Here is a 14907-nt window from a genome sequence, read left to right as displayed (position 1 = left end):
TTTCATTTGAGTACCCACATCAATTTTTCATATATTTATATATATTATATATATGTACTAGTATACGTTGCGCGCGCAAGCGCGTGTGAATTTAGTATGGAATTATCTATATTTTCATACTTATGATATATTTGACCAATCACGTTACGAATAGTTTGTCTTATTGTGTATATTTTCATATTTTTCATCTAAATTATAAGAGTGGATATATGAAAAATATATGAAAAATTGATGTGGGTACTCAAATGAAAGCTCTTGATGAGTGTAACATCAGGATGAGCTTATATCATTAAAAACGTCAATAGTTAAGAAAGTACAATGCAATTTAACAACAATATATGATATCTATAAATATAAAAAATATATGAAAAATTGATGTGGGTACTTAAATGAAAGGTCTTGATGAGTGTGACATCAGGATGAGCTTATATCTTTAAAAATGTCAATATTTCACAAGATATAAGGTAATTTCTTAATTTTTAATATTTTTAGAAATATAAGCTCATCCTCATGTTACGCTCATCAAGAGCTTTCATTTGAGTACCCACATGCATTTTTATATATTTTTTATATTTATATATATCATATATATGTATGTATAAAAAATATATGAAAAATTGATGTGGGTACTCAAATGAAAGCTCTTGATGAGTGTAACATCAGGATGAGCTTATATCTTTAAAATATATATTATATATATGTATATATACTAAAAAAATATATCAAAATACATGTGGGTACTCAAATGAAAGCTCTTGATGAGTGTAACATCGGGATTAGCTTGTATTTTTAATAACGTCAATATTTAAGAGAGTACAGTGCAATTTAACAAAAGTCATTATTTTATAAAGCAAAATTTTATTTATTCATAGTTTACAAGTCACGGCAGTCACGTAGTGACTGCAAGATTGCTAGTTTGTCATAAAAATATTAAAGATATTTTTTTAATGACAAAAATTAAAAAAATTTTTGGTACTATTATTATATTTCCGGTAAAAAATCAAACTAATTTTAAAATTTTCATGTCAAAAAAATTAAATTGCAGTAAAACTAAATAATCATTAAGAATTCTTCATAAATTGAATATTTTAAATTCCACAAAATTAATTAAAATACAAGTAATCAATAATTACTTCTTATATATCACTTAAAAAATTTATCTTTCCAAATATCAAGACTATACAACCGAAAACAATGAAAGATAAAAAAAAGTCATTAGTACATTGAACGACCTACAAAAAAAAAGCCTTGAAATTGATATTAACACGCGATACGGACGAAGTTATTGAAGAAAAAAATCCAGTAGCATGTGCATCAATCGAAAGAAAATTAACGTGTTTATGTAAACTGTTGATAACATAAATTAACATTATTAATACATTTTAATTGCAAACTCCCGCGGATATATGACGTCAGTAAATATTTTGTTTTTATTCAGATAAAAAGAATATCGCTTGCAGCAATAAAAATACCGGTTTTAGTATAGTGCGTTATAATCAGCGGTATCAAACTGTAAAGTCACCTCAAATGTATGTGTGGTAGAGATGCGAATAAATATATAAATATATCAAGCGAACTTTGTCGCCAATTTTATACTCCAGTTGCTGTAACACGCATTTACGATTGAGCTAGTCGTGCAAGTGCTTTTATTGTCATAAATTATTCAAGATGCTCAGGAAAAAAAGTAAATATTTATTTAAATTATTTTATTAATTTCAATGGTTAATTAATTAAGTTTTTTTTTTATTTTAGGAGAAGAAAATCTGGATCAACGCTTGGAGGATTTTTTGGCGGATAAAAGTTTTATTCAATCGAATTATTCGAATGTCAGTAAAAAAAATTTGCCTGACTGGTACGATGAGAAATTATTTAAACAGTAAGATTTTTTTTTTACTAATTTATAAAATAAGATTTATTTATTTAGTTATTTTTTTAATTAGAGGCTTACTAATGAGGTGTTGTAAGTAGAGAAAAAATTAATTAAGATTGATATTTTTAAAAGTATGGAAAAAAAATTGATAGTTTTTTTTTTTACTGAAGATATATTTATTAATTTAATTGATCTGTTTGTTTGATGATTAATCAATTTTATTATTTTATAAAAATTGTTTTACAAAAAAATTAAAGAAAAATTTGTTAAATTTAGATTTTTAGAAATTTAATTTTTACATTGTAAAAATTTAAGGTAAAATCATTAAATTCATATTTTTTAAGTTTTACATAATAAAAAATGTAAATATATATGAAGAGAATAAGAAGAATTTTGTGTCTAGGATAGTTATATGATAAAATCGGTTTTTTTAGTGAAATTTAGTGTCATTGCAAGGGTCGACTTGAATTTGTGCCTTTTAAAGGTTTCATTTAATTCTCACAGATAATATATTATGATAAGTATTTAGGCTGCATTCTAAAATACTTTATCTCTAGATACATTATTAAGAAATGACCTCGTATTTTTTGAACTATTGAAATTTTTAAAGATATAAGCTCATCCTGATGTTACACTCATCAAGACCTTTCATTTGAGTACCCACATCAATTTTTCATATATTTTTTATATTTATATATATCATATATATATGTATGTATGAAAAATATATGAAAAATTCATGTTGGTACTCAAATGAAAGATCTTGATGAGCGTAACATCAGGATGAGCTTATATCTTTAAAAATATCATAAATTAAGAAATGACCTTTTATTTTGTGAAATATTGACATTTTTACAGATATAAGCTCATCCCGATGTTACACTCATCAAGACCTTTCATTTGAGTACCCACATCAATTTTTCATATATTTTTTATATTTATATATATCATATATATGTATGTATGAAAAATATATGAAAAATTCATGTTGGTACTCAAATGAAAGATCTTGATGAGCGTAACATCAGGATGAGCTTATATCTTTAAAAATATCATAAATTAAGAAATGACCTTTTATTTTGTGAAATATTGACATTTTTACAGATATAAGCTCATCCCGATGTTACACTCATCAAGACCTTTCATTTGAGTACCCACATCAATTTTTCATATATTTTTTATATTTATATATATCATATATATGTATGTATGAAAAATATATGAAAAATTCATGTTGGTACTCAAATGAAAGATCTTGATGAGCGTAACATCAGGATGAGCTTATATCTTTAAAAATATCATAAATTAAGAAATGACCTTTTATTTTGTGAAATATTGACATTTTTACAGATATAAGCTCATCCCGATGTTACACTCATCGAGAACTTTCATTTGAGTACCCACATCAATTTTTTATATATTTTTTATATTTATATATATCATATATATGTATGTATGAAAATATATGAAAAATTCATGTTGGTACTCAAATGAAAGATCTTGATGAGCGTAACATCAGGATGAGCTTATATCTTTAAAAATATCATAAATTAAGAAATGACCTTTTATTTTTTGAAATATTGACATTTTTACAGATATAAGCTCATCCCGATGTTACACTCATCAAGACCTTTCATTTGAGTACCCACATCAATTTTTCATATATTTTTTATATTTATATATATCATATATATGTATTTATTAAAAATATATGAAAATTTCATGTTTGTACTCAAATGAAAGATCTTGATGAGCGTAACATCAGGATGAGCTTATATATTTAAAAATATAATAAATTAAGAAACGACCTTTTATTTTGTGAAATATTGACATTTTTACAGATATAAGCTCATCCCGATGTTACACTCATCGAGAACTTTCATTTGAGTACCCACATCAATTTTTCATATATTTTTTATATTTATATATATCATATATATGTATGTATGAAAAATATATGAAAAATTCATGTTGGTACTCAAATGAAAGATCTTGATGAGCGTAACATCAGGATGAGCTTATATCTTTAAAAATATCATAAATTAAGAAATAACCTTTTATTTTTGAAATATTGACATTTTTACAGATATAAGCTCATCCCGATGTTACACTCATCAAGAGCTTCCATTAGAGTACCCACATCAATTTTTCATATATTTTTTATATTTATATATATCATATATATGTATGTATGAAAAATATATGAAAAATTCATGTTGGTACTCAAATGAAAGATCTTGATGAGCGTAACATCAGGATGAGCTTATATCTTTAAAAATATCATAAATTAAGAAATGACCTTTTATTTTGTGAAATATTGACATTTTTACAGATATAAGCTCATCCCGATGTTACACTCATCGAGAACTTTCATTTGAGTACCCACATCAATTTTTTATATATTTTTTATATTTATATATATCATATACCCGACTAGAAATTTCGTGAGGCATTGCCGAACAATCAATTTGGGGCAAGTTTGGCTTTCCGAACTTCGGCAAGCCTAATTTACGCCTCATTGATTCCACTATAAGCAAGCCAAAGTTCGGCATTGCCATAGTTTTTCCAAGCAACGCGCAAATTCGGCAAACCGAACTTCGGCAAATCTTCGGTAACCGTGGGTTCATGCAAGTCAGGCACGCCAATAGTTTGTCAAACTTCGTTCTGCCGTAGGTTTTCCAAGCTTCGCCCAAGTTTGGCAAACCAAACTTCGGCAAATCTTCGGTAACTGTGATTTCATGCAAGTCAGGCATACCAATAGTATGTTAAACTTCGAACTGCCGTAGGTTTTCCAAGCTATGTCCAAGTTTGGCAAACCAAACTTCGGTAAATCTTCGGTAACCGTGACTTCATGCAAGTCAGGCATACTTATAGTATGTCAAACTCCCGACTAGAAATTGTAGTGAGGAATGCCGAAGAATTAGTGAGAGACCAGTTTGGCTTCCCTAACTTAGGCCTGTCTAGGTTGCACCTTATAAAAACCAAGGTAGGCTGAACGAAAATTGGCATACCGAAAATATTCCAAATTTGGTTGTGATCCTGAAACTGTGTGGCATTGCCGAAGTTCGGCATATTATGGAAATGCCGGACTGATTTGTAATAGTGTGCGTGGTTGCAAAATATTTTACTTTTAATGAAATTCGTAAAATCTATTTACTAGGACTTTAAAAAAATTTAAATACACAATGACGCACACCAAGTACGTTCCAAAATTTTTTTCTTAATTTTTAAATTTACAACAAAATTTTTTTTAATTTCCGAAAATCATATACAATCATATCGGTTACTTGGATTTTTTAATTTTTCTATTTTATATCTTTTTGTAAAGAAAAAAAATTTTTTTTTTTCTTAATAGTCTTATGAACGTGGACTTGGCGCGATTTTTTTACAGTGAAACTGTTTTTGTTCGGATTTCAGTATTTTTTGTAATTATAATAAAAATTTGCAATTGGTACTAACTTAAATCTCAAGTTGGCTGCATTTTTTATAGCAAACTATCCTCGTGAAGCTACAGTTTATGTAAAAATAATTACAGCGCACCCTGGCGGGTGAAGATGTAAGCTGTGAAATGTATTTTTTTAACTGTAGTTTCCCATCTATTGGAGGATTACCATGCATTCTCGAATTACTTAGTCTGTGGCATGTCACTTTTACATAGAAAAAAGTCACGATCGAAATTTTTGCGCTTGCTATAGTTAGTGCTGATAAAATGTAATAATTTCAAGTAAATTAATGGTTATAATTGAATATAATTAATTGATATCAGTAAAATAAAGTATGAATTACTGATATAATATAAAAATTTAGGAACAAGAAGTACCGTAGAATTAAATAAAATTTTGCAATCTCGAAATACCGTTCTGCTTACAGTAAACACACTCGGTAGTCTGGCGCTCCGTTTACAACGGATTTGAACGGAACTTGGCGCCAGATTCTACCGAATCTGTGGATGTCAATAAATAATATCAATATGGCTGACTGTTCCGATACTGGGTATTAGCTCATTTCGGGTGTACCAATAGACGAACAGTAAATTTTAAATAACAATAGGGTCTTTTTTGTATTATCAATTAATTGCATCGAATTCTTAGTATTTTTATTAATACATAAAAAAAAATTTTAGTGAAAAGTATTTCCATTAGGTTTCTATGAGCTTAAGATCATCGAGTGATTTCTTAGTAAAACCATTAAGAGACCTTGATAAGTCAGAAATATAAGACTATTGACATCATTAACATTTTTTTCCAATATTTCAAATATAATTTAAAGTTTCATTCATATTTTATTATGTAAAAAAAAGATTGAGGTTTCTAATAAAGAAAAGTTTGTTTCATTTGATTGAGTACGAGATAAAATATAAAATAATAATTGTCAAATCGTTCTGGTATTGGGTCTCGTTCCGGTATTGGGTCTTTTACCTTATCATAAATATGTATATATGAAAAATATATCAAAAATGCATGTGGGTACTCAAATGAAAGCTCTTGATGATTGTAACATTGGGATGAGCTTATATTTTTAAAAACGTCAATAGTTAAAAAATTACAGTGCATTTTAACAAAAGTCATTATTTAATAAAGCAAAATTTTATTTATTCATAGTTCACAAGTTTCGATAGTCACATAGTGACTGCAAGGTTGTTCATGTTAGTTAAGTATTAATTTATAAATTTTTCATTTTAAAAATTATAAAAGAGAAAAAGGGGGCAAAACGAAGAACCCCAAAAATTTTGTAAAAAAAATTTATTTATTCTAAAAGCTCTGAAAATATTAAACGATATAGTTTAACATAATTTTCCGCCAATTGTGAGAAAAAAAAATTTTTATAATAAAAATATTTTTATAAAATTTAACAATTATAATTATATATAAAATAATTTATATATAAAAATAATTTCAGAGGCCAGGATTATTTCTCCAGAAATATGTTATCGATGAGCGCTGCCGCCATGGCTGGATTAATAACTGTTCTGACAATACCGACAACTTTGGATGTAAGATACCTAATAACAATAACTTAAAAGATAAAAAACAATTTTAAGTAGTGAAAAAAATTGACTGTAGATCCTGGTATTCACCAAGAGGAGCGGGTGTCCTCGCACAGCTTATCGGAGATATTTTGAAACGGTTTTACACATATACTCATTGTATACCACGGATATTGATGATCCCAAGTCAAGGTAATCCGATTAAGCTAGACATATTAAAATTCTGCAATTAGAATTTCAAAGTACTAATCATTATTTATCTATTTAATTATGTAGATTTTGGAAGTCTCTCAACACGATTAGATGGAAGCACTCAACTAACAGCAAAGTTGCTGGAGAAAAAGGCGTCGGTTTTATATCACAACGCGATATGGCGCTCACACAGTTTGGATTTACTGGATATGCGCTTTTACAACCTGATAAATTGGGTCTTACCAATGATAAAGCCGGGAGAGAAGGATTGAATCACTTCTGGCGGGTGATTGGCTTTATGATTGATATTTCCGACAAGTATATTCTTCTTTTTTAATTTAATTCACTTGTATTAATTGTAAATTAATTATTTGTGCTATTTTAGGGCTAATATCTGTCGAGAATCTGAAGAAGAAACGACGGAATTTTGTCGTAAATTATTGGATCGAGTATTCACAAAATGGATGACTGACACACCTAAGCAGTTTGATAAAATGATAGGTGCTATGTTAGAAGGGCTTTGGTATGTCGATGTTGCATTAGATGCTGACGCTATGATGTATTTTTGGTATAATCTTAATGGCCTAACGTGTAAGTTTGTTTGAAAATTTTAATTTTATTTTTTAATTAAAAATTCTTTAAGAAAAAAAATTCTTTATATAAATTGTAAATAAATTTTAAATATTCCATTTTAAATTTCGCAGTTAATAATGTTTGCGCATGCGCAGTAGACCCGGAACTGCGCGAATAGTTTCTGCGCATGCGCAAGAACTGTTCCTGCGCATGCGCAATTGACTTTCATAACATAACCTATTTTTAAAAGATGAAAAACAATTATTCAGATAAAATTGTAAGAAATTTATGTTGTTTATACTATAAAGAAAACTTTTTCATATAGATTATAACTAATTTGATTAAAAAAAAAAAATTCTTCATATATATTGCAAATAAATTTTAAATGTTACTGCTTAAGACTAAATTTAATTTTTAATCTTGAATTTAATTAATTTAAAAATTTAATCTGTTTTAAAAAAGTAAAAACAATTTTTAACATAAAATTATATGAAATTGATGTTGTTTATATTATAAAGAAATATTTTCCATATAAATTATAATTAATTTGATGGAAAAAAAAAAAAATTCTTCATATATATTGTAAATGAATTTTAAATGTTCCATTATTTTAAATTTCGCGGTTAATAATTTTTGCGCATGCGTAATAAGGCTAGAACTGCGCGAACCGATTTTGCGCATGCGCAAAACCTGTTCTCGCGGATGTGCAATTATTTTTGATAGCATAGCCTGTTTTAAAAAAGTAAAAACAACTTTTTACATAAAGTTTTATGAAATTTATGTTGTTTATATTATGAAAGAAATATTTTTTATATACATTATAATTAATTTGACTAAAAAAAAAAAAAAAATAAAAACAATTATTAAGATAAAATAATATAAAGTTTGTTCATGTTATAAAAGAAATAATTTTTCATATACATTATAATTATTTTGATTAAAAAAAAAAAAAATAATTTTTTATAAATATTGTAAATAAATTTAAAATCTTCCATTAATTTAAATTTCGCGGTTAATTTTCTTTACGCATGCGCAGTAATCTGGAACTGCGCGAACAAACTCTGCGCATGCGCAAGAACTGTTCCCGCGCACGCGCAATTGTTTTTGACAACATAACCTATTTTAAAAAGGAAAAAACAATTATTAAGATAAAATTATATAAAATTTTTTGTTAATAATATAAAAAAAATAATTTTTAAATAAATTATAATTAATTTTTTTATTGCAGATAACAAACCTATGAGTTGGTACAGTAAATTTAATTATGCATATCGAAAGTCAATTATTTTCATACTTGGTAATATAAAAAAAAATTATTAACTTAAATTAAAGTATAAATAATGAATAATTATAGTATAAAAAAAATTTCCAGGTGTTCCTTTTATTGGACAGTTAGTAAGAGTCGGATTTAATAATTACTTAAAATTAACCTATTGGTTCCTGGAACGGTGGCCTGTTATCGCATGGCTGAAGTTCGGCGCTGAAGACAGCAGAATAAATTTGTATCCTATATCGACTTAATAATTATAATTATTGATTACAAATGCGATGGATAAGTAAATGAAGGAGAAATAGAATAAATTAAAATCAACGGATGTTTATTGAAAAATGAAAACAAAATTAACAAGTCAGGAAATTGGCACACAGTAGAAGACTAAGAAAGTCATAGTGTAAATTCACTTGGGAAGATGTTCACCACTTGGTTGGTATCCGTTTTCGTCAGCGACGTAGGTGACGGTGTAAGCACGACCCTCTTGGTCGACCCAGCTGTAGCTACCACGGACAACGTACGATGGAGATTCAGCTCCTGGGACGGTTCTCAGTTCACCTGATTCTTCTTTCTGTTGACCGTCAGACAGTTCGTAGCTGTAGCGGTAGTTGTCGAATCCGGTGTTATCATTCTCGTATGATTTTACCACCGTAACCTCACCTTGGGGAGCAGCTACTGCTACGGCCACGAAGGCAAATAAGGCGATGATCTGTTTTTTATAAATAATTTTATTAGTTTTTTTTAGCAATTTTATAATTTTTGTTTGGAAATTTTTTAATAATTGAAAAATATTTTTCAGTATAAAAAATTAATTTTATAAAATTGAATTTTTTAAAGTTTTTAATAAACTGAATAATCTTTAATTTTATTTTCAGGATATTCATATGATATCATCGATTTTTTTAGTGAAATTTTAGTGTCTTGACTTAAATTAGTGCCTTTTCAAGATTTTATATAATTCTCATCAATAAATAATTTATTATGATAAATATTTAGGCTGCAATTGAAAATACTCTATCTTTAGGTACTTAATTAAGAAATCACCTTGTTTCTTGTGAAATATTGACATTTTTAAAGATATAAGCTCATTCCGATGTTCTACTCGTCGGGACCTTTCATTTGAGTACCCACATCAATTTTTCATATATTTCATATATTTATATATATATCATATAAATGTATGTATGAAAAATATATGAAAAATTCATGTTGGTACTCAAATGAAAGGTCTTGATGAGTGTAACATCGGAACGAGTTTGTATCTTAAAAAATGTCAATAATTAAGAAATTACATTGTATCTTGTCAACTAATGACATTTTTAAAGATATAAGCTCATCCTGAAGTTACACTCATCGAGACCTTTCATTTGAGTACCCACATCAATTTTTCATATATTTTATATATTTATATATTTCACAAATATCATATATAGAAAATATATAAAAAATGCCATGTGGGTACTCAAATGAAAGCTCTTGATGAGTGTAACATCATGATGAGTTTATATCTTAAAAAATGTCAATAATTAAGAAATGACATTGTATCTTGTCAACTAATGACATTTTTAAAGATATAAGCTCATCCTGATGTTACACTCATCGAGACCTTTCATTTGAGTACCCACATTAATTTTTTATATATTTATATATATTATATATATATGTATAGATGAAAAATATATGAAAATACATGTGGGTACTCAAATGAAAGCTCTTGATGAGTGTAACATCATGATGAGTTTATATCTTTAAAAATATGATAAGTTGACAAAATACAATATAATTTCTGAATTATTGACATTTCTAAAGATATAAGCTCACCCCGTCATTACACTCATCAAGACCTTTCATTTGAGTACCCACATCAGTTTTTCATATATTTTATATATTTATATATATCATATATATGTATATATAAAAAATATATCAAAAATGCATGTGAATACTCAAATGAAAGGTCTTGATGAGTGTTACATCGAGATGAGCTTATATCTTTAAAAACGTCAATATTTAAGAAATTACAGTGCAATTTAACTGAATTCATTATTTAATAAAGCAAAATTTCATTTTTTTATTTCACAAATCACGGCAGTCACGTAGTGACTGCAAGGTTGCTAGTTTTAAATAATTAATAAATTTTTTTGTAATTGAAAAATATTTTTAAGTATAAAATATCAAGTTTTTAAAAAACTGAATAATTTTATTTTATTAAATTCACTCAAAATTAAAAAAAAAATTCACGAAAAATATAATAAAAAAAAATAATCACGCACCATTTTCATGATGATTTTTTGTTTAGTTGATCAAGTAGGCTTGAACAAAATAAAAACTGTAGCTCTTCATCTCGACACCGTGTGTTTATATACTCCGAAAAAAGCTAGGACCGGCTCCCACCAAAATTTAATGACCTTCCCACTACAAAACTAATACCTGGGCCTATTGCCGAAATTATTATTATAATTACACTAAACCCGAAATACATCAAAAAAATATATAGTGTTACGAAATGAAGATGTGTATGTATGTATTAAATATTATAATAACAATTATGATTATAAAAATAAAAAAAAAGGTAAAGATGATTAATAGGCGCTGTACGGAAGTATTCAAAGTCATCTATAAAAATGTTAACTGCAATTTAAATAAAAAATATCTATTGAATAAATAATTATAAAAATTAATAATTACTTATACGTGAATAATAAGGTAATTAAATAAAAAAAAATTAGATGTTATTATTGAAAGACTTTTTGCATTATAAATATCACCGAGGCTGGTGATGAATTATGATTGCATTGCCAATGTGTAAATAAAAATGATTGTAAATAATTATAGAAAAATTTAATTTTTTTTCAGGATTTTTTCAAACTATGCTAGATAAATTATTGTTTAAGATAGTTAAAAATAGGATTTAATGTCGAATTTTTTTTATTTAGACAAATATTCAAAATTTATTATTGAGGTCAAGCAAAAAAATTATTTTTTTGAGATTAATGAAAAAATTATAAAAATTTTTTTTCGTCATTCTATTATTTTTTAAATTATAAATTATGTAGATTCTAAAAATTAAAAGTCAAAATTTTATTTATAAAAATCGGTAAAGATTTTAAAACTTTCTTCAGATGCCGGATAAATATTTATTAATTAAAATACAGTAGTAATAATTGAAATCTGGCTTTTATTTATACCTTGTGCTTTATTTTTATTCTTCAGTATGTCAACTTGATAAAAAAAATTCCAAGTTCGTTGATATTAATATTCAAAAGTCGCTCGAGAACATTTTTAGTCCACTTTAAAAGTTTAAAAAATCTTAAGCGAGCCTAAAACATTTTTTTTCGAGTTTTTTAAAAAAAAGCTCTTAAAACATAAAAAAAAAATATTTTCATCCAAGACTCGAAAAAAAACAGTCGATTTTTTTGCGCCATCCTAACACTTATATTAAATTTTTAGGAAAATAAATTTTTTTATTAAAAAAAAAATTATTTTCAAACCAAAATTTAAAGTCTGATACTTTTGAAAAAATTTTTTTAAATTCAACAGTTTTGATTGAAAAAAAAAAATATTTTCAAAAATTTAGTACAAACAAAAAAACTCTTAATTTTTTTCTAAATTAGAATCTCATAATTATTATCAAATATTTAGGCATATTTTTGGTAATAATTTAGTTTAATTTTTATCAAAAATAAATTACTTTAAAAGTGTATGGGTTTGAATGAGTTAAAAATAAGAATAGAGCGATTGAGAAAATTTTTTTTATTGTAAAAAAAGCGAGGGTGTTTGAATAAATGTATGTAAATGTTTTATTGGTAGAAATTTTTAAAAGTAAAGTTATTAAAAAAATATCTTAAAAAGCACCCACGATTTTTTACAATAAAATTAATTTTTTGTTAATTACTCTACTCTTATTTAAAACTTATTCAAAATTATTTTCTACTTTTTAGTTTGGTTTGCTATTAAACCGTATTTTTAACTTTTTTAAACTGTAATTTATTTCCAAGTTTTTTTAGTATAATTAAAAACCAAAAGCGTTAGATTTTAATATTTAACTTAATTAAAAAAAGATAAATATTTACTGTAATTTTATGAAAGGTGCATGTTTAATCTGTTAAATTAGTCACTTTTTTATCCTGATGATCCTGGTGAGGACTCTAGAATAAAGTTATCAAAGTATTGTATTGTAATCAGTCCTTGATGCGCTTGCAAATTTAAAAATTAATCAGACGTCTTAAAGTCGGTAAAAATAACGTCGAAAGATTTAATTAAATAGATACATAGTTAGACTGATTAAAAAATAAAGTTGATTAAAGAGAAAAAATGTTGAACCAAGAAAATTAATTTTTAAGAGTTTGATCATCTTGAATAAAAAATAAAAATTCTTTAATCAAGTAAAATTAACTCAACTATTTTTTGTTAAAGAATTTTTCTGGTTGATTCAAGGCTAATTTTCTAAGAATTACTTTTTTGCTTCAAAATTTTTTCACTTTAAAATTTATTTTTTTATCATGCCCATAAAATTAATTAACATTTGATAATTATCAGGATTTTTTTTAACAAATAAAATTTGTTGGATTTAATAAAAAAAGGATGTAAATTCCTGAGACGTTGAGCAAATAAAATTCCTTCAGAATGAAGCTGTCGCTTGTTGGGCACAAGTATTTGCCAAAAGGGCATTGGATCAGGATCCTGTACCACTTCTATTTGTATTCACCGATGATGAGACAGTGCATGTTCACCGAAGCCTTACTGGTGACATTTAACCACATAAGGTAGTTACGTAATATTCTCCAGATTATTCTCAATATCCCATAAAGTTACCTTTATACCTCAATAGTTAAACTCACCTCAACCTAAGGTTACCTTTTTTATTCCATCATTTACTCAATTTTTTTTCCATGAATATTTATAAATTTTTTATAATCTACAATCTATCACGGCTAGTAGGCATACTCTTGCTATTACTGGCATTTAAGACCTAGAGTAACATCTGCCGGTTGATGCTTTGCTATTACCAAGACATTAATTAGCATAAATCATCAAAAACCAGTATATTATATAGGACATTACATTATTATTACATAATTTATTATTACATTATTCATCATTATTATTATTTTTTAAATAAATTAATATAGTAAATAAAAATATTTGTTTATTTTTATTTAACTGTATATAATTTTTTTTCTTAATTTATTTTTGATAAAATCAAATTAAATTATTACCAAAAACATGCCTGAGTATTTCATAATAACTAGCAACCTTGCAGTCACTCTGTGACTAATGTGTTAACTATAAATAAATAAAATTTTGCTTTATTAAATAGTGAATTTTGTTAAATTGCACTGTACTTTCTAAAATATTGACGTTTTTAAAGATATAAGCTCATCCTGATGGTACACTCATCAAGACCTTTCATTTGAGTACCCACATGCATTTTTGATATATTTTTTATATATACATATATATAATATATATAAATATATGAAAAATTGATGTAGGTACTCAAATGAAAGGTCTTGATGAGTGTAATGTCAGGGTGAGCTTATATCTCTAAAAATGTCAATAATTAAGAAATTATATTGTATTTTGTCAACCTGTCATATTTTTAAAGATATAAGCTCATCCCGATGTTACACTCATCAAGAGCTTTCATTTGAGTACCCACATGCATTTTTGATATATTTCTCAGGTATACATATATATAATATATATAAATATATGAAAAATTGATGTAAGTACTCAAATGAAAGGTCTTGATGAGTGTAATGTCAGGGTGAGCTTATATCTTTAAAAATGTCAATAATTAAGAAATTATATTGTATTTTGTCAGCTTGTCATATTTTTAAAGATATAAGCTCATCCTGATGTTACATACATCAAGAGCTTTCATTTGAGTACCCACATGCATTTTTGATATATTTTTTATATATATACATATGTATAATATATATAAATATATGAAAAATTGATGTGGGTACTCAGATGAAAGGTCTTGATGAGTGTAACATCAGGATGAGC

At 26.2% G+C, this 14907-nt stretch overlaps 2 protein-coding genes across 3 annotated transcripts; one reads left to right on the top strand and one right to left on the bottom strand.

The window, feature by feature from the left end:
• The first annotated feature begins 1191 nt into the window (after positions 1-1191).
• On the top strand, positions 1192-9217 carry LOC123267798. 2 transcript variants are annotated; one of them, XM_044732654.1, is made up of 8 exons: positions 1192-1684; positions 1753-1876; positions 6770-6863; positions 6934-7049; positions 7134-7367; positions 7435-7640; positions 8851-8919; positions 8995-9217. In XM_044732654.1, the coding sequence occupies exons 1-8, from the start codon at positions 1669-1671 to the stop codon at positions 9141-9143; spliced, it is 1008 nt and encodes a 335-aa protein (XP_044588589.1). In that variant the 5' UTR covers positions 1192-1668; the 3' UTR covers positions 9144-9217. The 2 variants fall into 2 exon arrangements, with proteins under 2 accessions (XP_044588589.1, XP_044588590.1); XM_044732655.1 differs by having other exon boundaries at positions 1201-1684; positions 1736-1876.
• LOC123267800 (flexible cuticle protein 12-like) lies at positions 9204-11370 on the bottom strand. The gene is made up of 2 exons (XM_044732659.1): positions 11166-11370; positions 9204-9601 (listed from the first exon to the last, which is right to left on the bottom strand). The coding sequence occupies exons 1-2, from the start codon at positions 11172-11174 to the stop codon at positions 9299-9301; spliced, it is 312 nt and encodes a 103-aa protein (XP_044588594.1). The 5' UTR covers positions 11175-11370; the 3' UTR covers positions 9204-9298.
• Between the last annotated feature and the right edge of the window lie 3537 nt (positions 11371-14907).

This window comes from Cotesia glomerata, linkage group LG6, assembly GCF_020080835.1.
Source record: "Cotesia glomerata isolate CgM1 linkage group LG6, MPM_Cglom_v2.3, whole genome shotgun sequence".
In the NCBI taxonomy this organism is placed as follows: domain Eukaryota; kingdom Metazoa; phylum Arthropoda; class Insecta; order Hymenoptera; family Braconidae; genus Cotesia; species Cotesia glomerata.
Note: the sequence above shows the minus strand (reverse complement) of the source record. Positions and strands in the feature narration are given on the sequence as shown.

Coding starts and splice junctions, on each gene's coding strand:
- LOC123267798 (XM_044732654.1), top strand. Junction 1,877..6,769: donor GATGAGAAATTATTTAAACA/GTAAGATTTTTT, acceptor AAATAATTTCAG/AGGCCAGGATTATTTCTCCA. Junction 8,920..8,994: donor GTCAATTATTTTCATACTTG/GTAATATAAAAA, acceptor AAAAATTTCCAG/GTGTTCCTTTTATTGGACAG.